Here is a 24,551-nt window from a genome sequence, read left to right as displayed (position 1 = left end):
GCTGACTGATGAGCGAGACACGAGACTGCTCTCGTGATTCTCCATCCGTGCGCGGTGCACCCAAGGGCTCTGACGCAGAGCTCGGCGCTCGCTGTGGCCATGGCCAGGCTGTGCTTTAGGGCCAGGCTTGGAGGCTAATCCTCTCTCTCTTTGCCTGAAATGCAGACGGACACTTTGAGGCTTCCTGCATGGTGCATGCCCAGATGACACGACACCTCTACAGCTCCCATTTTGAAAGGACTTTGTCTTCCAGAATTGTCTCATGAGAACCATCCCTGAAAAGGGGGGACAAAGGAGAGGAGTACAGAAAGGAAGGCAAGTCCCTCTGGATAGCCCCCAAAACAAAAAACAGAAGCACTTGTGCTGCACGTCACCGTGGAAATAACACAGCTGCCAAAAAGGACACAAACTGAGGGGCCCGAGCCGGACGCTGTGCAAGGAGGACGGTGTCCCGGGGAAAGCAGCACTTCGCCTCCCCTGCCTGCGCCCCAGCCCTGGCTGACAGACTCCGCTCAGATGAGTTTTCTTTTGGTGGATGGCTGGTGAAGGGCTACGGGCCTGTTTCAAAAAGCTTCACAGAACCTTGAAGAAGCCCCACTGACCAGGGGGCCAAGCCAAGCTCGTCACGAAGGAGCCAGCAAAGTCCTTCTCTCCCCGAGCCGCACGCTCGGCCCCACAGTGAAGCCCCCGGACGAGAGGCAGCAGTGCAGCCACTCCGCTCCAACAGCCTGCACGGCACCCGTGGCAGACAGGGCTGGGAGACTGGTGGGCTGCTCCCAGAGACCATTTGCCAGCCCTTAACTCCTGAACTTCGGCAGGAAGTTTGCTCCTGGCTCTCAGCAAAAGAATCCAAAGGGCGGATAAGCTTGTCCCCATAAAGAAACGCCACAGGGAAAAGGGTGCCCAATAGCGTGTGAGGCTTATCTGAAGAACTACTGAGAACGAGGTTTTTTACTGAAGGCAGCCTAACTTCCTGCTGTCATTTTTCTTAGGACTCCACCAGTGCAGCCAGCACGTTCATTAGGGAAGATAATTCTGGCACTTCTGAATTCTCCTCTTTCACAGTAAACAAGGGGATGCTGAAAGGAACACCCGCAAAACTGACACAAACAGTCAAGTGTACCTAATGCACTGTCCCTCCTGAAGGCGATGCCACTCCACCAGTGTCTGCAGGGCCTGATGATACTGAGGAGTCCCTGGAAGATTTCCTCCTCAGATGAACACAAGAATGAGCAAACCAGGAGAGAACTGTTAGATTTTGTAACTCTAAGGGCTGCAACACTTCTGTGTGGAGTCTCCTGAGCAGAAGTAGATGCAGAACCTATGGGCAGTGCTTATGCATGAAGTCCTACAAATTCAGCAGCTTGGTCCTATGGATCACGGTCTGCAAAGATCAGCTACCTCAGGCACAGCTCTCGTGTCCTTGGCACATGTTGGACTTAGAACGCACAGACAGCTCAGCAGTATTGAACATGTGCAACTGATCTAATGTTTCCCGAAAGAGCTTTCACAGGGGTCAGAGACTTTATGAAGGGGCACAACAACTGCATTGTGCACAAGCAGTAACGCTGGTGTTTTCCAAAAGCAACCGATGTACTGCACAAGCATAATCAACTTGTACCTCCATGCATGAAACAGGTCTGCTGCAGCGGTGGTGCCGCCGTTCAGACTAGTTTGCCGCTAGAATCCCGGATAAGCTTCCCAGATCTTCAGATTCTGCCCCAGTGACATTTCCATTGGAAAGATACACATTTTGGGGAGAACTCAGAAGTAGGGCACCTCTTCTGAGAAGGATGGCTCCTTTGGACCAGACTGCAGGTCTGTTCCTTTCAGGAAGATGGCCAGTAAGAATGCCAAAAGAGTGGACAACCTTTTGGCTACTACTAACTTGGTGTTTGGGAAAACAGCCCATGTGGCACCCGGCTGGAAAGCCTTCCAGACACCCTGCAGTGTGGTGGGGAGGGCGAGCCATGAGGCACTCAGGCAGAAGGAAGCTAATGGGGGTATCTCCAGGGGCTTCACCTCGTGCTGGGTCTCCAGCAAAGCTGCCGCACCTCACCCGTGCCAGGGCTCAGCTCCCTCAGCCATCAGCGAGGAGGACGCTCAGCATCCAGAAGGCAATTCCTCTTCTTTTCCTTCCACAGCCCATTGAGTTGTTATGGCAATCAACATGCTTACTCTAAGCTTAATATTTGGCAAGGGGCAGCCCACTCTTGATGCCTGTCTTGGCTTGCAGCCACTGTCCAGGTGCTCAGCAAAGTGGTTGCTGTAACACCACAGAAGTCCTGTCTTCAAGGAGGAGGGAACGACAGGCTGGCCAACCTCACATCAATCCCTGGGAAGATAATGAAGCAAATCATCCTGGAAACCATTTCCAAACATACTGAGGACAAGAAAGTGACTGGGAGTAGACAGCATGGCTTTACAAAGGGGAATCATGCCTGACCAATCCGGCAGCCTTCCACCGCCAAAGCACTGGGTTGGTGGGTGAGGGGTGAGCAATGGCTTTTGTTTATCCTGACTTCAGCAAGGCTTTCAAAACATCTCCCATAACACCCTCACTGGCAAACTGGTGAAGTATGGACAGGACAAGTGGAAGGTGAGGTTGGTTGGGAACTGGCTGACCTGCTGGGTTTTAAGGGCTGTGGTCAGCAGCACGAAGTCCAGCTGGAGGTCTGGTACACTAGTGACTTCTGGTGTACACAACCCCCGGGCTTGGCACTGGGGCCAATACCTCTTCATGTCTTCATTAATTACCTGGGCGAGGGGGCAGAGTATCCTCAGCGAGTGGAGATGACAAACGTTTTGTGCAGCTAACACAAAACGGAGGAGTGGCTGATACACCAAATGGGCATGCTGCCCCTCAGAGCGTCGCCCACCGACTGCAGGAACAGGCCAAAAGCAATCAACAAAGGGAAATGCAAAGTCCTGCACCTGAGGAGGTGGGAACAACCCCACCCACCAGTATATGCTGGGGGTTGACCAGCTGGAAAGCAGCTTTGCAGAGAAGGACCTGGAGGAGCTGACAGACAGCAAGTTGAACGTGAGCCAGCAACGTGCCCCTGCAGTGAAAAAGGCTGACTGTGTCCTGGGCTGCATTAGGGACAGCGTTGCTCGCAGGTTAAGGGAGGTGGTCCTTCCTCTATGCCGAGCACACCTGGAGTACGGTGTCCAGTACTGGGCTCCCCAGTACAAGAGGACAGGGACTTACTGGAGAGACTCCAGTGAAGGGTCACGAAGGCGATTAAGGTATTGGAGCATCTGACACAGCAGCAGAGACTGAGAGGGCTGGGACTGTTCAGCCCGGAGAAGTGAGGAGAAGGTTCAAGGGGACCTCATCAGTGTGCATAATACCTGACGGGGTAAAGAAGATGGAGCCAGACTCTTCTCAGTGGTGCCCATGATCAGCCAAGAGGCAACTGGCACAGACTGAAGTACAGGAAATTCCGTCTGAACATACGAAATCCCTTGTTCCCTGTGAGGGTGACCAAAGCACGGGCGCAGGTTGCCCAGAGAGGTGGTGCAGTCCCCATCCTCGGAGATATTAAAAACCTGACGGGACAATGTCCTGGGCACGCTGGTCTAGGTGGCCCTGCTTGAGTAGGGGGGAGGACGAGCTGATCTCCAGAGGTCCCTGCCAACCTCAACCATGCTGTGAGTCTGTGAATTCAGGCTGTGGGGGACCAGCACAGACCTGTGACCAGCCAACAGCAAATGCCCTGATGAGAAATGACATGCAGAAGCCCATTATTCCAGGTCGTTCTTTTTTGCTGTAGCTGCCCAGACGCAGAGTCCTCTGCAAGGCTTTATGCAGGGAGTGCTTGAGCTGATGGACCTTTCTACAGACCTTCCTGCAGACCTTTCATTCAGTGTCCTCAACCTTCTCTGGTGCAGATGCAGCAAGCAAACAGCAACATATTCCTGCAGCACCATCAATGCTCAGCTTTCCTTGCCAGGACCCACCATTTCAGTATCAGCTTTCTCTCCCCGCTGCCTATGGTGCAGGGAACACTGGAGGCATCAGGAACATTGCTGGCCTCAGATGGCCACAACTCACGGGGACTGTGCTCTTCTGCTTGCAGAATTTAGCTTTTGCCCTCAGCTGCCCATCTCTTTACATTTATTAGCACCAAAGTTTCTCTGCTATCGCGCAGGTCACTCATTTAGCTTGTCTAGTTTCCTTCTAGTTCTTCACTGTCCGCTTTACGTTCAACGTCCCCCAAAACTTCATGTTTTCAACAAATCATGAATTCTCATTAATCACTGGTTTTCATACAATGAATAAATCTATTAAATGAAATGGGACCCTACTACAAAATATCTGACTGTCTGCTATTAACCTTTTTCCACAATGAAAACCGACAAGCCACTTCTGCTCTCCAATGCTGGTATTTTTTCTCTGAAAAACATGTCCAGACTGAAGTCTTACTACTTGCTCTGAAAGAATTCCTCAATACTAATAATCCCTCTCCCATGCCTCTGACGCCCAGCTGCTGCACCGCAGTCTGGACCAAGGACGGCCGACTTTGCCCCCAGAGAGGGGCAGCTGGCAGGAGAGCCCAACCTTGCCTGCCCCAGTGTCCTTTCTGAGGAGCGTCGGCTGTGCAACAAACACAGCTCCCTCACGCCAAGTGTCTTCAGAGTCAGAGAACGCTGCGTTCCGCTCAAGTCTCACCGCGGGTCTAACCCCCGATAAAACAACAAACCACGACCAACCCGCTTGTAATTGTCTGGCGAGGGGAATGCCAAGGACCCCAAGGCACCCCCACGCGCTGCTGGAGCTGTTGGCCACACGCAGGCAGCACACCAAGACTTCCGTCCCCAGCTGAGCACAGACCTGCCAACACTCAAGAAGTGGAAGATACAGTCAAAGAGTCTACAGCGGACAACCTCGCTGCCTGAAGGCACGTGTACCCCTGACACACCTCTACGCTGGGGACCAGTCAGAGCCAGTGGCTCCAGCACCCATGCCACACCATGCTACAATGGAAACCTTTTCTTTTTGCAGAAAAAGTGAGGGGAGAGATTTTAGTTTCTACCTCTAAGAAGTGAATCCTTGTAGATTTTCTCAGTCTGCTCGGGATCTGACTTCCTTCTGCTTATTTCAAGAGCAGACAAGGGAAGAAGTCCTAGAACTAGCACAGACTCGGCACCTCCCTTGAGACGGGGGATGACAAAGAGATGGGAAAGCTGATTCCTACAGCTTAAGCAGCAAGTAGTCAACACATGGCAAACCAACGGTGTGAATCGCACCAGCTCCATGCTGCTATTTGCATGCTCAGCAAGAGACCCTCACTTAACAACGCACGTTTTTAATACACCCTGATGACAGATGACGTAGGACCAGCAAAGTTTGTAGATCACCCTTAGGACTACAGGACAGCAGTGCAGTGATGTGGCCAGAAGCTCCACAAGCCTGGGAACTACAAGTGGGAGAAAGCTTTACAGTACTGTTGTAGACAATTACTTTTAAAAAATGGAGTAACATATAAAGTCACTTAAGCCGTGACCGCCTGCACACCATGGCGCTGGGCAGTAACTCCTAACCTGCCGCGGGGCTGAGGTGCCCAGCAGGCTTTCAGGCTGGGGTGGGCGCTGGAAGCAGCCTGCGTGTCAGGAGAGCCATGACCCACCCCAACAGAGCCTGGCAGCGCTGGTCCAACCCTGGCCTCACCCGCAGAGCCGGCACATCGCAGAGGAAGGTTAGGAAGGGACTTGCCCGTGGTCAGGGAACACCGTCACGCACAGAAAACACCAACTAGGAAACGTTCTACGCAGTCTAGCGGGGAGAGGAAAATCAACAGATCCCTGGACGCCAAAGGCAAGCAGACATGAATGGAAACCAAGGCACATGTGTCAGGTTGGAAGATGATGCGGACCCGACTGAAGCAACAAGGGAAGACCCATCCGTTCCAGCTCTGGATGGATGCCTTCAAAGCACAGCATTCAGCTCGGGGTGCACGTCGGGGAAAGGCCTGAAGAGACAAACAGTGAGGGGCTGAAGCTGTTCTCACCTGAGAAGCATCTCAGACTGACCTGGAGGAAGCTGTGCTAGGTTTAATGAATGATTTTCTGGATTCTTGACTATTCACTTTAAGCAGATTATAAGAATCCACTCCAGAAAGCTGCGGCCGTTGTCACTGTTTTACCTCATTATGGGGGGACAAAGCTGAAGATCTAAGCAACGGGATGGTATCACTGACGAGACCGTTGCTCCCGCTGCTATACATTTACCATTTCGTAAAAGTCACAGCTTTTCTCTTCTTCACTGCATATAAATTCCTCCACGTGGGAATGGGGCCCACCTCTGCGGGTGTGCCACTGGTGGAAAAGGAGCCTCCCTGCCGTGGGGGAGCGGTGTGTGTGTGTGTGCATGTGTTTTGCGGGGACGACAAGACGGGGAACCCCGGCTGCTGCCTGGGTAACAGAAGGATGAAGCTGCTGCTCTGAGGCTTCGGGTTTTGTTGCAGCGCAAGGTGCAACCACAGACCAAGCCCTGAGCTGGCCCCACGCCGAAAGCACAACCGGCCACCGCCCCAAGTGCATTGCCTTTCTTACGGAGAGTTCCCGTATCAGCCTGTCAGGGTCAGATGAGAGCAAATTTCTCTTTTGCTGGGTTTGTTTATTTTCTTGCTCTCCCAAACTATGTACAAGACATTATCCCAGTAAAAGACAGGATGGATTTGGGAAAAAGCCAGGCAGCTATGAAAACCCTGGAGGTATATCCCCTTTTGTGGTTCTCAGTGTAAGGCCTTCTTCCTGCCTCAAAACTGCCTTTCTTTCTCTCACTTCGTAATTTCCCTCTTCTCTCTGCTCACACTTCTGCAGCCAGAACTGCAGTCATTCTTGCTGCTCACCGTTACAGCATTTTGCCCTGACCTCAAAAGACTAACTGACCTTCCCAGCTCACTGCACTGTCCTACAAACTTCAGCAGGACCCGTCTCTGGGGTCAGAACAGCCTGTCCTACCTTCCCCCGAGCTCCTGGCTCACCGTCGCAGGCGTCTGAGCAGAGTGCCTCTGCCTCCGCGCTCAGCAGCCTCTGCACAGAAGTGACGGGATGGTGAAAGGTGCTGGCAGAGCTGTGCCCTTTGATGCCCAGTTGTCATTTAATGGGTCCCGGTGGCACCTAAAGACTCAGAATTGAGGTCCTAGTCCAAAGAGTGCCCAGAAAAAGAACTCGGGACTCTTCCTATTTCTTGTTCCTTGCTGGTCTCAGGTGAGCTGGGGGAGGGCACGTTTGTGTCGTTTCTCCATTCCCGATTTCCAGCACTGAGCTCCAAGAGCCAAGACGGAGCATCCCTTCTCCCGTCAGCCCCGGCGGTGGGCACCGCGCAGGCCGTGTGACGCCCTGGGGACATCGCCGTGTGCCCCGCCCTGGAGCGTGCGCGGGAGAGCAGGGGAGCGCGGCTTCACGCAGCCTGCACGGTGCTTACTGCGAGCGCTACTGGCAAGAGAGCGGCGTGTGCCGCTTGAGGAAGCTTGGGCTTGCCTCTTGCTGTGCTGGAGCCCGGGGACGGCGGCCTGAGCCGTGGGCAGGGCAGGGGCAGCGCGGCTGGCTGCTCACGGAGGGTTCAGTCAAGCTGTTTCACTGCTTTCCTTCAGATCCAGCTCACCTTGTGAACCTCACCGCCAGCTGAACCCCGCGCCCGGGTTACAGGCTCCGCGCTCTGCCCGGTGCCGGCGCCAGGCTGGGCGCGGGGCCCAGCACCCCCTCGCCGTGGCTGGCGCAGGGCAGCGCTGCCCGGCCCCGAGCCTGAGCTCCGCCATGCAGCCCGGCAAGCAGGTCTGAGCTCCTCCAGGCTAGGTGAGAAATGTCGTTGCTGGGGAAAACGACCACAGTCTGCAGTGAATGCAGGACCCTTTGTGCAGCTCCTGAGAGGGGACGCTGGCCCATCAGCGCTGTAACTGTGATGGCGCAGAAGGTCAGAAGACAGCTGCTTGTGTGCACAGCGCGCCCCGTGCCTGCGGCCGGCAGCAAGCACTCCCGCGTCTGAACTGATGCTGTCTGCGACCTGCTGTAGAACTGAGCCTCTTTGTACACCCTAGAAACACCCTGGCTTTAGAGCAACCCCCTCCCCTCCAGGGAACCAAATGCAGAAACTTGTGCTGAGAAAACGTTAAAGGTGCCGAGCTAAGCAGGCACCCCTGAAATCCTGCATGGATTGAATATCTAGGTTCATCGCTGATCTTTCTGGACCAAGACAGCAGCTAATCCTAGCCCTAGCCCTAGCCCTAGCCCTAGTCCTAGCCCTAGCCTAGCCCTAGCCCTAGCCTAGCCCTAGCCCTAGCCCTAGCCCTAGCCCTAGCCCTAGCCCTAGCCCTAGCCTAGCCTAGCCCTAGCCCTAGCCCTAGCCCTAGCCTAGCCCTAGCCTAGCCTAGCCCTAGCCCTAGCCCTAGCCCTAGCCCTAGCCCTAACCCTAGCCTAGCCCTAGCCCTAGCCCTAGCCCCAGCCTTTTCAGGCAGCAGATGGGAATAATGCCACTCGCGACGCGCCCTGGGCAGAGGCAGAGTCTGCTGCTCCCCTCTCCTGCTCGTGTTTCCGCAGCCCGTTCACACGCTGAGCACAGCTCCTGGCAAGGGCTCCCTCCGCCGCAGGGCAGCGCAGGCGCGTGCAGGGCGCGGCAGGGAGCGTCGGGGCACGCAGCCCATGGAAAGCAGCAGCCAAGGCTCACGCTCGCCCCGCCGGAGCTGAGCCACAGCCCGTCTGCAGCGTCGGGCCCCTCGTCAGGGCTGCGCTCAGGGCTCACGGGGCTGGACAGCGTGGCTGCAGCTCGTGCTCCACGTCAGGCAGGGATGCTGGGCGCGGGCGAAACAATGTCCAAAGCTTTCACACAAACAGGGCTGTGCAACAGAGAGGAAACATCAGCTGACGATCACGGTCAGTCAGATGGTGCTGGACGGGAGCAGGCACTGCCATTGTCTGAAACGCCGGCTCAGCGGAACGAGGATGAGCCGGCTCCCATTCAGGGCAGCCAGCCATCATCCCCTGAATGCTTTCTGACCAGCTGGTGCTGCCACTGGGTCTGCTGGGCAGCGTTCTAATGGCGTAGGGGCAGAAGACAGACTGGGCAGGCTAAGTTCGCCCTGTCCTGCGCCAGGCAGCACAAAGCTGAGGGACGAGCCAAGCACTAACATGGTGGCAGATCTCCCCTGGGTGCGACCCCGAACACTCAGATGCTCTGCGACACCAGCAACAGGACTGAATGCATGAAGACACGGGCATATGCAATGACGTGAGCACCCTCCCACCACTGACCACACGCAAACCAAGCAAGATTTGCTGTGCGGAACCTGGGGCATGGATCTCTCCGCCCAGCTCTAGCCAGGGCAGCGCTCCGTCTCCGGTCAGACCTAAGGGCTCTGTGACCTTTTCCTCCACCAGAAGGACCGAAGTGGGCCAGGGCTTCCGAGTTTCCCACACCTCTGCTTAAACCAGCCGTGTGTACAGCCTGGGACTGGAGCAGAGCTGGTCCCTGGGGAAGGCATCCGCGCGGCTGTCTGGAAAGCGGCACGGCAGCCGCCGGCAGCCCAGCACTGGTGCAGGGCATCTAGCAAGAGGAGTCTCCCAGTGCTGCTGTTCTGCTCTCCCAGGACTGGCCCGGTCCAGCTGGGCACCGGTAAGGGGACGCAGACTTGGAAATTCAGCACTTGGCAGAAAATGACAAGTCAAACCAAACGAGGCTGCCCAGAGCTCTGCACAGGCTCTGGGGCTGCGTTCACACGTGGAAGCGACACAGATGTAGGTAGCTAGTTTCATACACACTACAGGTAAAAAAAACAGGACAGACAGACAAACACGGAGGAAGCACAACCAAGACCACACAGCTGGCCATGCACACTGGGGAAATTTGCCTGGTGGGGACTCGGATCAGGGGCACGTGCCACAGCTCAAGCCCTCCAGCGCCCACCCAGGCCTGCAGGTCACCTCCTGGTGAGGGAGAGGGATCCTGCCACTCAGCCCAAGTGACCTCGTGCAGGCAGGAATGGCCTCTCTCAGGGTCCCATGCCCGGTCCAGCCCAGCGAATGCACACAGCTCATCAGCCACGGGCTTGCGAAGGGATTCCAGCAGCTCTGGTAACAACTGAGACCTGCTGGGGACACGGCCAAGGAGCTGCGCCAGCAAGCACTCCTCCAGCGGCAGTCATTAACCAGTTTGGGAGAAGGGGCGTCAGTTTTCTGTACCCCGATTTCCCCACAGCTGCCTCAGGGACACATGTTTAGGTTTCTGCCAACAGTGACTTCCCCAGGGGACACCGTTAAGTCGCCACTGTGGGTCACCGGGCTGGAGCTCCTGCGGCTCTGGGTGCCTGCTGAAGGCAGCACCGCCCGGCCGGTCTCTTCCAGGCCCCCTCCCCACTGGTCAGCTGAAGCCCAGCCTGAGATGGCTGTATGACCTCCGGGCAGCAAGGGCGTAAGGTGCTGCCTCCTCTGCTGGGATCTTGCCTCAGAAGGTGACCTCGGGACACCCCACGCCTGGGAATCGTGAGCCTGCAGGGAAGGGGAAGCCTTGTGCCTCGATGGCATGGGGGGCTGCTGGGGCTCAGAAGGGGATGTTGCCTCCTGGGGCAGCAGCCGGCTCAGCCCCACCTTTGCTGGGGTCCCTCCCCATGGGGCTGAGTTGCGCCACGGGGGCCCTGCCCCTGCGCAGCCTTTGCCGGATGTCCCCGGGGCAGCCGCGATGGCGGCACATGGGCTCGTCCGGGCCACAGTATGAATCCCGTGGAAGCCCGAGGGAATTTCCTCAGTCATCAGCTACGAGCAGCAGCACACGACGTCACAGCACGGGGACACGGACATGCTACCGGGGCACACCAGGGCGGGCGGGGGACACTCACATGCCAGAGCAAGCGCCGCTGCCCGCTCTCGGCCGGCCGGGGCGGCGGGAGAGCGGGGAGCGGGACCGGCACAGGCGCGGGGAGACGAGGTGAGTTTGCTATGGGATGAGAACATGCTCACTTACACAACTCGCCCACCCTCCGGAGGCCAGAGGCGGTTCTAGACAGAGCAGCGTGGACATGCAGATGGAGAGCAGGAAGAGAGGCAATGAGAGAGAATGTTAGCTCCGGTCCGGGGCAGCAACAAGACGGAGAAGAGCGAACGGACTTCATCACGCGGCCCGAGGCCGAGCGGCACCGCGGCAGCCCGGCCCCGTGGCGAGGCCCGGGCGCCTCGGCAGGGCCTCCCACGCCGTGCGGGCCCGGGGGCTCCGGCAGTGGCGTGTGCGGCACAGCGGTGCCCCGCGCCGGGGATGGGGCGGGCCCCGCAGCGCCAGGAGCGCCGGGCAGAAAGGCTTCACCTTCTGGGGTGCGTGGCTGAGCCCCGGGCGGCTCTGGGGAAAGGGAGATCCCGGGGGCAGCGAGGGGACCCAGGAGGGGGCTGACACGGGGCTTTAGGGGCCCGTGAAGGTCGGGACGTTCCACGCTGGCTGAGGTTCCGTTCGTGTTTACTACAGGAAATGGGACATTCATAATCGCATGAATTCGGCAGCCAAAGCCTGAAGGATTCACAGTGCTCTTTGTAACAGCTGGGAGGAGAGGGAGGAGGAGGGGCAGGGACAGGGCAGAGACTGGGGAAGGGCAGAAGAGGGAGGGGAAGGAAACAACAAATGCATGAGAAAAAATGCCCCACAGCAAGAACAAGAAAGAGCGGCAAATACAGTTCAACATCTTTTCTGACTTCACCCAACAGCTGTGTTACATGTTTTGCTTTAATGATGGTGAGAATAACAGCTACAGCTAAAGGTCAGTGGAAACGCTGTTAGGGCAAGCGAGCTGGCGTTTCCCAGGGGGGATAATCACCGTTCCTCTCGTACGAAGTTTGCTTGAATCCCTTGCCGAGGTCTGTGCTGCGCTGAAGGACTTGCCCCGGGCTGGCGGGGGAAAACTCGACGTGTGCTTTCCAGTGAGCAGGAGGGACAAGTCGCAGCTCCTCGCAGGGGCAAGAGGGACCTTGCACCCCGCTGCCTGGGTGCTGGGCTGCTCTGCTGAGCTTTCTAAACATTCTTCCCGTGCACCGCAAAATCCCTCAACTGCGGCTATCAGGAGGGAGCAAGAGGCCTCGTCTCACCCGGACGACCCGGCCCCCCGCTCCGAGGGGGGTCTGATCTGCAGGGCCAGGGCCCTCGCTGTATCAGGGGCTCTCAGCAACGGTTGGGTTTGGCACGGTGGCTACAAACATCAGATGATCATTGCCTTCATTCAGACTTTTATCCCCTTTCTGCAGGCGAAGTGGCTGCACGCAGAACGGGAAGAAAAGGCTAGGAGACGTGCAGAGAGCACGGCTGCCTCGGCCAGGCAGCGGGACTGTCCCGGCAGGGTTTGCTGGGCCAAGCGGGACTGCAGGTGGAAAGCGCTGTGGGCAGCTGCTGCGGTCACCGACAGCGAGGGCAAGGGAAGATGGCGGCCTTTCGGCTGCGGGATTAGCCTGGTGCTGCGCAGCTCGCAGTGGAGGCATTCGGGCAGCCCCAGGGCGGGCCGGCCGGCCGAGAGGGACGCGTGGTTATCCCCTGGGGAGCGCCAGGCGCCTCCGGGGACAGTGTCCCAGCTGTGTCATGGCGGCCAACCTGCTACGCGGGAGGAGTGATGTAGAAGAGCAAGAGGACTTCTAAAAGGACGTTGAACACTCTCCCTCTCGTGCGTCTCCACACAAGAGGGTCTCGGACTCCAGCTATGGTTTCTCTTGGGCAATTTTGCAGACGGTGCTGTAACCAGACCGTGAGCCCTTCAGCCACGAGCTCTTGCCCGTCTGTGCTCCGCTGGGGAACAGAGAGAATCGGGAGCAAACCCCGGGTGTCAGTAAACATTCACAACAGCGAGGTTCTGGCAGGGTCAGCGCGTTACGGACGTAAGAGCTGCTCACGCCTCAACTAAACGTTACATCTCTCATTGCAGCAAGCCTGTTTTGTCCTTGTCTGATCCCTCCTTTGTAGTAAAAGGAAATTTAGGGCTAGTATCCATAGGAGACTTCCAGTCTCCTCACGTGCTGCCCCTGGGACTCTCCAAGCCAATCTGTTCCTACGTTCTCGCTGGAGAGTGCGCGCAACGGCAGCCGACTGCCTGCAGAGTGGCTCCAAGTTAGCACTCGGGCCTCCTTCCGTGCCGTTGCTTTGCCTCCCGTTTGTTGACAGAAGAACTGAAATTTGAATGGGTCCCTTCGTATTTCTCTGTACAAGAGGAAAAGCCCTTTCTCTGTGATTTGCACTTCTTGTCCACTAAAGCCCTGAAAGGAACAGCCCTTACAGCTCTCCTGCGCTTGGGTGACAAAACAAGTCCATCGTGGGACCTTCCCGGAGCTAGAATCAGCAATGAGTGAACCCTTCAGGCTTTAACTCTTCCCTCTTTTGGGCCACTGACAGAGTCCTGGTGGCACCCAGAGCTCTTCTCACCAAGGTCTAGACAACCCCTCACTGCTCCTCCCAAGTCTCGCTCTGGACCAGCATGAGGCAGAGTCATGGTTTGCTCTTCTACTCACTCGGAGGGATGAGTGATGAGCTGTGATTAGTAGATGTTAGTGACCAGATGAGGTGAAGCCAGCTGTGCTTGCTGTGACATGGACACATGCTGAGACTTGCTACCCACAATGCCCCTGTCTCCTTGTAGGCAATGCACGTCAACGTCAAAACCAGACCCCGGCCGCCAGCGGCAGAAACACCGAGCCGGTGCCAGACCGGGGTGTCACCGCGGATGGAGGGCCGCGTTCCCCTGCGGGAGGTGCTCTCTCAATTACTGCATTTTCACAGCACCCTCTAGAAACTCTGGCCATCTTTTCCAAATAACCAGCCTGCACCAGCTTATCTCCGACAGCCTGTGCTCTCCCGCTCCCTCGCTCTCTGCAGAGCCACGGCTATGTGGCAAAGCCGCAGAGGTGGACTAGGCTCAGGAGTGCCCGACCCTCAGCCCGACATCCTGCGGTGAAGGCTGGGAAAACGCCACGGCAGCCAGGAGGGAAGAGCATCCTCCGGCTGCCAGCAGAACGCGTGGCGAGCCCCCGTGCCGCGCGGGAGCCCCCGGCAGTGCCGGCAGCCCTGCTGCAGTACGCCTCCACGAGCAGAAGCCTCCTCCTACAGGAAGGGGAGTCCGTGGAGCAAAGGATGCATTTTTAGTTACCTGGGGGATGCATTAAGCATCTTTTAAGTCCAGCTGCCACAGGAAGGCAGGATGGAGACCTGCCAAGCCTCCGTCACGGGACTGCCGGTTTGCCGCCTTCTTCGGGGGCTGCACCCAGAGCGTGTGGCAAGGTGGGGTGCTTGTGGGGGCTCGCAGGACAGCACGCTGGGACTCGCCTCTCCAGAAGCCGCAGGCTTTGTGGCCATCAGCAGCCCAGCTGTTCCAGGCAGGGCCGTGGGGACACCCTGCTTGATGTCGCCTAAGGACGCTGCTGGTGCCTGCCAAGGGGCTTCAGCCTCCCGCACACCGAGGCTGCCGCCGGCACCCTGCCCGGGCCCCTGCGGCTCAGCCGGGGCCACCTCCTCCTCAAACCTCCGTGCAGTGCAAATACCCTCCCGCATGCCCCACACTCCCTCTTGGGAAGGTGCTGAGAAGCGCAGAGCTCAGCTGGCCTCATCAGTGCCAATCTCCAGCTTTTCATCAGCTCGCTATGGACAATGCCCTCGACTGCGGAATGAAAGCTCAGCTCTGCTTTGTGCCTGAGTTTAGACACCGTGAAGAGACAAAAGCCTACAAGGAAACAGGGGGTTGTATCTGCAGCGGCTGAAAGCTTGCACCAGAAATGTTACACCATTTAACTGAAACAGAATTAATTGATGAGTTTATATAGAAAGAGGTAGCTTTACCCTAGGAGCTAAATGCCTAAAGGGCTTATTTTTCTTCTCTCTCTCTTTCAGATCTGTAGAAATACAAAGCAGTTGTGGGTTTCCAGAACAGCACCTGAAAAACTCAGTTTTGCATCTAAAATTCTGCTTCACAAGATACATTTGGCATGTTCGGCTGTTGCTTAAAGATAAACAAACAAGCAAACAAACAAAGACACAAAAACCCTTTGCAAAGCACCCTCTAGCCCAGGTTCTTGGCCGCATTAGCTGGAGCCCCAAACCGGAACCGTGTTGACACTTCAGCTGCTCCTGGCTTGAGCCAATGTGAGCTCGCATTTAGCTTTCGGGGCTGGCCGATCCGCATCACACCAGCCCCGTCGGCAGAGGTGGGAGGTCGAGGTCCGAGCGTGACTATGCGCAATGAGGAATGACACAAGCCCGAAGAGGCTGGATGGCCACGGCCAGTCACAGGACGAGGGGACACTGCACAAGAACGCCATCTCAACACAGGGTTTAACGCTGCACATTTAACGCGTGAGTCACCCTGAAGCGCATGAGTTCAGCCTCTGGTACTAACGCAGTGCTTCAGCTGGCATTCGCATCGCTAGCTATGACTCACTGATCGCTAATCAAAAACGTACACCTCTCATTAGTTAGCGTCAGCTTTATTGTGGTAATGGATGTCACACAATGAATCCATTTTGGGGTTCAGCAGCAGCTCTGAGCTGCGGGGTCCTCGCACTGCTCCTGCTCAGCGGAACGACCGCTCGGCATCTGCTGCTGCGTGAGCTCTGTCCGGGGGTGGCTGGGACGTTCGAGTCAGAGAGATGCCCAGACGCCTGGTCACTCTCCTGCAGCTCGGCTTAGCAAAGGCTACGGTGTGCTGGGGCACCGGATCTTCAAGGATCCCGTTCACATTAAACACGGAGATGGTGCTGCTGGCCTCATGTCAGCCGTCAGAGACATACTATATCAAAGTAGCGGTCAGGGTAGCTCCCAGCTGAGCAACGTTCCTGTGTCCCCAGCTCAAGGGTCATCGCTTATTCCCACAGGACAGTATGAATGGAAGTTGTCACTCTGCTCTGCTGTCACTGTCACCGCCGAACTACGGCGTCTCGGTGGGGACGGTGCAGAAGGCTGCACCTCAGCAAGCAGGCACGCTACTGCTTCGGGAGCAGAACCCTCCTCTGACAGCACGCGGCGCACGGGCACAGCAGAGCTTCCCTGGCCACGCTCAGCCCTGGCCGGTCACGCAGGGCCCGAGGAGTGGGGAGGACAGAATAAATATCGTCTCTATTGACTGCCTTAACTCTGACCTTACATTCTCATTCTCAGTATTTCTTGGCCTCTTTCTCAGTCCCTCTTGTCAAATGTCCTCCTGTGGAAGACCGTCTTGAAAGGAGATCCAGCCAGTTAGAGTTATGGAGAAAGCGGTTTGTCTTCTGTTCCTGGGGTCCCCAGCCAGGACCCTCACAGACCTCTGCAAGAGAAACGCACCAGGGCCTGCACTACAGCCACCACGTGCGAAGAGAAGTTACCTGCTCTTAGATGTAACTACTGTAAATTCAGAATTTAATGTACTTAGAAAGCACATGCGTTAATTAATTAATTTTTAAAAAAGCGCATTAATGTGCTTAGAAAGAAACTCCAGCAATGAAACCGCAGGCAAGCTGCTGCGCCTGTCTCAGCAGCTCCTGTAGCCCCGGAGGGGTACTGGCAGCTTGGGGGTGGCTCCTGCGAGGGCACCTCGTCGTCCCCGAGTCCTGTGGAACTCCAGGACACCTCTGGCTCTAGGTAAGAACTTCAGTTTAGCTCACAACCCCTTCTGGAGCAGAGCTCAATGGAAGAATGACAAAAAGCCGCAGCACAAGTCAGGCCACAGCCCTTTCGCCCTCCAAACGCCCCGTGGAGGGGCTCAGGGGACTCTGGCTGCAGCATCACCCGGGCTTTTGTGAAGCCTGGCCAAAGGGGCGCAGCAGCCTTCAGCCCCCGAGGGGATGCTCAGGGGCCATCCCTGCTGGCAGCAGCAGCCACGCCAGCGCGGTCCCGCCCCACTCCTCAGCAGCGCTGCTGTATTTAGGGGTGGCTGTTGTGGGAGGTTTAGGTGATATCGTCGTTCTCAAGACAGGCCCAGTAACTGGAAAATGTGTCCTGAAATGGGTCGTTTAAGCTTATCTAACTGCTCTTTACATTATCATCTGAATTTACAGCAATTTCATAAAAGAGAGGAATTCTCACAATGAAGGAGAGTGGCTGACATTATTAAATATTCTATTTACAGCTGACTTCCTGGGAAATATTTCAAGTCTCTGACATCAACCAGGAGCACAAAAATTTCAGAGATGAAAGGCCACGACTTTCAGAAAAAGGAACGAGAACATTTAACTCTGCAGGACAGCTGAAAGCGCCCAACGCTTGGTGGCAGGGTGGGTAAGAAGAGGAGGACGGGCTGCACTTCCCGGTGCAGGAGGACGGGATCTCTACAGAAGGTGATCTGCAGCAGTTCATCTCACAGGGCACGAGCTTAGGCAGCGTCTGCTGCTCCCGGGAGAGACGGGGGCGAGGGAAGTGCACTGCCTACTGGAAGCACAGGAATCCAAGGGACGTAGTGGTAGTCCTGGAGGTGTGAAGGACAGGCAGGGTTAAAGAGAGACAGAGGATGGACAAGGGGAATCCCCTAGAAATGGCGGGTATGTGCACATCTCTGCCGGGAGGCTGCACGAGGAACAGCAGATCAGCCGTACACGGTGTTCTGCGCGGACACGGGAGGCCAGGGACAGAAAGAGGACAGGCAGCGGGGGCTGACACCACGTGGAGTCACCAGTGCTTTTTGCTGCTGGCTCTGGGAGACCAAAGGGGCTGAAGGCAGGCGGTGCAGCAGCCCCTCCACCAGCCCCGGGTGAGGGAGGGTCAGCTGGGCCCCCAGCCAGGTCTCAGCGAAGGGCCAACGCCTGGCTTGGGTGAGCTGTTTGAGATGCCATGCCTGGTTGCCATCAGCAGCCGGTAACGTCCAAGTTCTCCAGCGTCACTGAAAATATGCACTTCTCAGGAACATGAGGCATGGCGTGCCTGATTTCAGAAGGGTCCCCAAATGCAATCAAACTAAGTGCGTTCAGCACAGGACCCCGTGGTTCCCGACTGAGCAGCGCAGGGAGAAGGGACCGTGTGCAAGAGACTGGTCTCCAGGGAACGGCCGTAATGTGCATTTGGGGTCGAATCCAGAGAGATAGGACAGTGTAGCAGGGCAAGATCTGAGTCCACACTGCCGTCACAACTACGAGTTTGGTACCTCCCGAGAGGTGGATCCCCAGAGCAGCCAGGCTGGCACTGCCAACCCAGGCACTGGCAGGGAGACGTGAGCCAGCTGGAGGACGGAGCTACACGAACTGTCCCCTGGGGTATGTCAGGGTAGGACACTTGTCCCCCATGCTTGAAACATCACCGGCTGTGCTAGCACCACGTGAACCTGCAACCCAGCACTGTGATGATCTGGTTAGAAACACCTTTCCAAAAGAAGGGTTCCCCTTAGCTCAGAGCTCCCTGCTGAACTGGCACCTCGCTGACCCCCAGCAAGCACCCACCAGTGATGCCGGTGGGACTTGCTTACTCTGGCTTTGCTACTGCGGGAGGTGTTGTGTGGCTGCATCCTAAAAGGGTAGAGTGAGTCCGGAGATTTGGGGTCACTTCCTGCTGTAACTTCAAATTTCAATGCCTTGTAAGGATTCGCTCTCAAATCTCAGGTTCCAACTTACAGTTTTTTGGTTTAGTCTGGTTTTACAGTTAGGTGGGGATGTTGGGGTGAAAGCGTGGGGCAAAGGGGCCACCGCTGCCACAGGGGCAGCAGGTCAGAACAAACGCTGGGTGCTGGCAGGTCGGTGGGTATCCTGGCATGGAAGACACGCTGGGCAGGAGAGCAGCGCAGGGCAGTGCGAGGGACACAGAGAGGTTCGTGCCGCTCCGGGAGCGTGATGGTCACAGCTCCACTGTGGGAGAGGGAACCAGTGTCTCCTGAGTGCTGTGAGGGACAAGGGAACCAGAGCACGACCTTGTAAGAGAAAGAGGCTCCCGTGTGTCCTGGGGCCGCTCTGCTGTGACCTTTCAGACCTCCAGGGCTGGCCGGGCTCCGTGCCGGACTGTGTGTGGAGGAGGAGAGCAAGGGCTGAGAGGATCTACCACGCTTAGGTGCTGCCTAGATACCTCTGAGCTGGCAGCCAACCCGCTGGCCCACCGGCACGGAGGTGTGTGTGAGCCAGTGCTGTGCTCAGCAGGACACAGCCGCCGTGAGCGCCCACTGGAGGGGCGGCTGGCTGCGCCCCCGGCCCGCAGCCACGCGTGATACCCCCCAGCTGCGCCCTGCCAGAACACCTCCCTGCAGGTCCCCAGAGCTGGCTCGTTCCAGAACCGGCGCCGAGCTCTGCCTCAGTGAACAAAGGCCGGGCTGGTGCTGCTGTGTCCTTCCTAAGGGCTGTCACAGACCACCCTCGTGACGGCTCCTGCTCAGCGGTGACTGACCAGAGCTCTAATACGGAGTCTGACAACATTTGGAGATCCTTTGAAATGAAAAGCACTAGAGAAACACACATTGTTATTAATTGTTCAGGAGTAAACACTTAGAAGTGAAACCCAGGACTAAATACAGCAGCTTAACAACAGCATCGAGACAGAGGAGGAACATGGAACAACAGGAAGGCAATTTAAAGGGAAAAAGCAACAGTGCGAGCTCGCTACGTGTGTGGTGCATAGAGAGGAGCCATGAACAATCACAGCAACTTCTGGAAAGCATGTCTCAGCATTGCCTCTCCCCGTGCAGCTGAGAAGCCCTGACATCTCTGAAATCCCCCTCAAAACACACCCTGGATTACGCGGCACAGTTACACTCTGCTTACGCACCTCCCTGTCCCCCTGGGTGCCTAAGCCCTGCACCCGCCCCCTCCCCGGCCAGCAACCAGCGTCTTACCGTGCCGCGACCACAGGTGACTTCTTCCCGGGATCTAACGTGGACCCGGCTGGTTCCTCCCCCAGTGATCGTGTATCCTTATTCAGTTGCTGTAGTCGGGAACTTAGCTCACTGATCACAGTTGGCTTGTCATCATCAGCCCCATGGATTGGCCTGCTCTCCATGGGGTCCCCCCATAGCTTGGACCTTCTCTGAAAGAGGTAGCGTGGCCGGCCAATGCTGGCTGATGCCAGAGTGGCCGCATGTTGCTGGGAGATGAGCTCGCTGTCCGAAGACTGCTTCAAAAGTGGGTCCCTGAAAGTAACTGGCCCCTTGCTGAGCTGGGACTTGAGTTTTGGCTTTGGAGGCACTGGTGGCTTCTCGAGTATAAAAGTTTGTCCATCCGCAAAGGAAGTGTATGTGTCAGTAGGCTCCCCGCTTTCTGAGGACAACGTAGACATGCTGGAGACCGTAGAGATGGTGCTTGTGGTCTCCAGGTGATGGTCACTTGAACTTCTGGTGTCCACCTCTTCCACTCCCGAGTCTGCAGCAGACTCTGGGGCTACGGGGGCATCAGAGGGCTTCCCTGAGGGTGTTCCGCCAGTGGTAGAAGGTGCTACTGCTGCCGCTGGTATGGATGGCGTGCTAGGCGTAGCCAGGTGGCTGACTGGTGTGCCAGGGGTGGTGACCAGTACCCCGTTTGCAAACTCATCTGGTGGAGGCACCAGCCCTATCTTGGCCAGCTCCTCCCTGGTCTCTTCATCACTCGAAGACAACTGAGCTGGTGGGAGGGTAACCGTGTAGGGCTCCACTTCCTCCTCCGAACTCCCTTGTCCCAACGTCTTGTCAGAGGCTGGACTGACTGGAGGCTTTCCCACGGGACTGGGCTGGGTCTCTGCTTTGGGGGACTCTACTGGCTCTGCGCATGCTTCAGGGACAGCTGGTTTCTCCTCTTTTACCTCAAGTCCTATCTCGTCTTGGCCATTACTTGTGGCATGAACCATGATGAGGCCAGCGGTCTTCTGCTGTGATGTATCCACTATGCTAATAATCATGGACTTCTTGTCCTCTTGTTTTTTCTCCTCCTTCCCAGGTGTTTCTGCTCTCGCCTCGGTTTCTTTTCTCAGTGTGGATGGAGTCCCCCACTGGCTCTTAGTAGGGGCCAAAGTCCCAGAGTCTGTTCCGATTGCCCCTTTGCCTCCAGGTGAGTACACAGGGGACACCAAGCTCTCCAACTCCTCCCTCTCTGGTTCTTTGGTTTGGATGTCCACAAACAGGGGTGCTGCTCTGTCTGAGTCTGGGCTGTGGATCGGGGTGGGCGACCGGGATGGGACTTGAGTGGAGAGGGCCCGTTCTCTTGCGGCCAGCGCAAGCGCCAGTGGTGAGTTCGGATCCAAGGGCTTTCCTGTTAGGGGGTGGATGAACGTTGAGGATGAGCTGCTAATTAATGGCTTTAAAGCTGAGACAGGGGAAGGCAGTAGTACATCTCGGCTTCCTAACAACCGCTCATCAATAGACCTGGACTGCTGCAAGGATGGCATGTCGCTGCTGGGGGGGCTTCCTTCGATGGCTCCAACCGAGAGGAAGACAGTGGATTTCCGCCTCTCATCCAGACGACGGTCTCTGTCCTTCATGACTCCAGCGATGGCAGTGGCAAAGGGGATGCTTGTGGCTTCAACCTGAGCAATGCCAGTGTGGTGCTGATACTCCACTCCGCTCAGGCGATGGCTCCTGCGGGTGGGAGAGGGCTCCCTTGTAAAGCCTCCGGTGATGGACAGTGCTGCTCTCTCCTGTGCATCCTCCACTTGTAACTGCTTCACAAGAGGACTCTTCTTCCTCTGTGGCTTGGTGGGAGCAAACAGGCTGACATTGAACTGACCCATGTTGGCATAAGGGTTGTCAATCACTCTCCCCTTCCTCTTCAGCTTCTCTGGAGGGGTTGCAGATGGGCCAGGCCGGGGGATCTCTGTTGGTTCCACGGGAAGATGAGAGGAATCCTGCAGGATAATCATGGATCGAGCCCTCTTCTGCCTTTCAGGGTAAGGAATGGAAGTCCTCGCCTGATCATACATTTCAGCTGCGCTAATGACTTGTGGGAGTCCATGGAGTTTAGCCTCCAGGCTTGGCTTAAAGCTTGATCTTATGGTATCATAAGCTCTTCCTGGGGGTGGAGGTGGCGAGAAGGATGGAGGGGGGCCTGTGTCAAAGTAATACGGAGAAGGAGGTGGGGGCGGGGCTGTCTGAGGTGGGGGTGGAATCCCATGCCCTTCCCTGACAGTGTCTTGCATCGATGTGCTCCGGGGAAACTTCCCATCTAGCAAAGAAGCAGCAAGTTTCTCGTCTTCACCTGGGAAACAAGAAGAACAGTGAAGTCAGAGAGGACGTCTTCAGAGAACCCAGAGCGCGACAGTCGCTGCAAACTGGATATATGACATCCCTTTCTTCCCCCCATGCCACTTTCTCTCTGAGGTGACTTTTCACTTCATCTTTTATTTGCTTGCTGCCAGCATTTGCAGTTGCCTGTTGCTCATGTTCGCTTGGCACGGAAAGGCAGCCACAGACTCTCACAATGTCTTACATTGTTCTAAATCCATCAGACAGTTGTGCCCAATGCTTTCCAACCAGGCTGAACACTCTCCAGACCAATGCAACAGTGACAGAATTGAACACTTGCTTGATCAAACCTCCCAACGCCCAACTGCCAACGTGTGAGACAGCCGAGTGCAACCAGGTTGTGCAACTCAACAGTGCCATCTCCCATGCGCGGGTTCTCGCATTCTCCCGCTCGCTGTTCTCATGTCACACTTCCCCCCTCTCCCCCGAGGGGTTACATATGCTTTGATGTGCTAGACTGAATTCAAAAGCAGGGTCTAGCAGAAACTTAAGTTACATATTTCAAGAATTGGAAGTACCCAAGGAAGCCAGATTCTGTTGTTCTTACTGTTCACTTACTACCTGGCTGCACAGTGAGAGCTTCTTCAGGTACTTGTAATACTCAGTAAGAGAGTATGAGAATCTTGCCAAGTAAAGTAATAGGAGGAAAAATCCATTAATATAGCAAGTACGGTGCAAGTACTTGCATGGATGCAGTTAACCAGCCTGGCTTGCTCCAGCCGTCTGCATCAGCCTGCTCCTCTTCACCAGGTCCTGCTTTGCTATGCTCATCACTTCCTTGCCGTACCTCCTTCTTTTCAGCAACAATTCGGCTGTTTTCAAGAATTCAAATTGCTCTTGAGAGAATGTTCAAGATGGCAGAAAGCCACATCTTGGCACAGCAGCATGGTGACCACCTGCTTTTTTGGCTCTAACGCTTTTTCTGTAATGTCCACCAGCATTCAAAGTGCTTTGGCAACTGTGCCTTGTATTACATTAGGAATTTCAACAAATGCCTGCAGATGCAGAGTCCACTGGGGGAAACAGGGAATAATTTGGCCAGTGAGCATTGAACTTTACATCTCATCACACTGATCAGACTATCACTGTGTTCAAAGCCATGCTATTTTTGCTGAACACAGTCTGGGGATTTTTAATATCAAGGCAGCATAATGAACTGGAAGCACAAAACAAGTTCAAAGAGGGACTGGACAAAGCCATGGAGCATGCACTTTTTGTGGGCTGTTATGTGCACAGAAACCTCTGAACTGAAGACAGTAGCTGCTTGGGTGAGTATTCAGGAGAAATATCACATCCTTGCCCTGTTTTCACTCTTCCCTGGGCATCTGCTTGAGAGCAATGCTTAAAACAGGATCCTGCACTAGATGGAGCCATGGTTTGATTCAGTATAGACACTGTTGTGTTCTTAACAGCATGAAAATCCAAAGAAAAGTCATGCCTTTATGCTTATTTCTACTTCTCACCTGGGAATGGTCAAGAGTCGAAACAAGGAAATTTATGCAGCACCGAGCATTATTACCATGCCCAGACTGTTACAGAACACGGTCTAGTGGCATTAGGGCTTGCCTTAGGGATGTGCTGACCATCCTATAGATAGGTACTACTGTGTCGAGTACAGAGCTATTTCAGGGAAAAAAACTGCAAAGCTGATCCATCTTTCTCAAATTTCCTGATGTACAGAGCCAAGTGCTGCCAGGCCAGAGGAGACACTGATCACCAATAGTCACTGGCTGCTGCAAATTCTCGGCTGTTGCCGTAGGTGTGGTAGCCCCCGTTCTACCTGTGAGCTCACAGTCCCTGCTGTGAAGATCTTTTAATGTGTTAAAAGCAAAGTATTGCAAGTGAAGGAAGGGCAAAGGGGACAGTTAGATAATCTAAACATATTCATGGCATGGGTATTAGTTTTTGGTTTATTTTACATACCTGCTTCTACAATTACTCCTTTTATTCCCTCTGTTCCCCACTCTGTTATTTTTCTCTGCCGTAAGCAGCTCTCCTCTGTTTTTTTTTCTTAAATGAGGAGGGGAGCACTATGGAAAATGATAACTGAAGCACTACCAAGTTCAATGACCAGCTAGACGTCTCAGAAGGACCTAGACAGGCAAGAGGAATGGGCCAGCAGGAACTCCAGGAACTTACACAAGGTCAGATGCAAAGTCCCTCACCTGCGAAGGGAGAACCCTTTGCAACTGGACAGGCTGAGGACTGGCTGGCTGAGAAGCAGCTCTGTGGAAAAGAACTTGGGGGGCTTGGCATGCAGTGAGGTGAACATGGGCTGGCCCTGTGCCTCAGCAGCAAAGGCCAACAGCGTCCTGGCCTGTGTGAACAGGACCAAACGCAACAGGCAGAGCAAGGAGGTTATCCCTCTCACTCCCACTCATGTGACAACACCTAGAAAACTGCATCCAGTTTTGACATCCCCAGTACAAGAAATATGTCAACAAACTG

At 55.6% G+C, this 24,551-nt stretch overlaps 1 protein-coding gene across 1 annotated transcript in view; it reads right to left on the bottom strand.

Moving 5' to 3' along the window:
• SHANK3 (SH3 and multiple ankyrin repeat domains 3) overlaps positions 1-24,551 on the bottom strand; it is a gene marked incomplete at both ends in the record, with an annotated part of 394,260 nt that overhangs the window by 5,274 nt on the left and 364,435 nt on the right. Inside the window, 1 exon segment of the mRNA XM_082010792.1 lies at positions 19,731-22,056. Within this exon segment, the coding sequence (XP_081866918.1) occupies positions 19,731-22,056 (2,326 nt within the window).

The sequence above is a fragment of the Phaethon aethereus genome (assembly GCF_964289735.1).
Source record: "Phaethon aethereus genome assembly, chromosome: 1".
NCBI classification, from domain to species: Eukaryota; Metazoa; Chordata; class Aves; order Phaethontiformes; family Phaethontidae; genus Phaethon; species Phaethon aethereus.
Note: the sequence above shows the minus strand (reverse complement) of the source record. Positions and strands in the feature narration are given on the sequence as shown.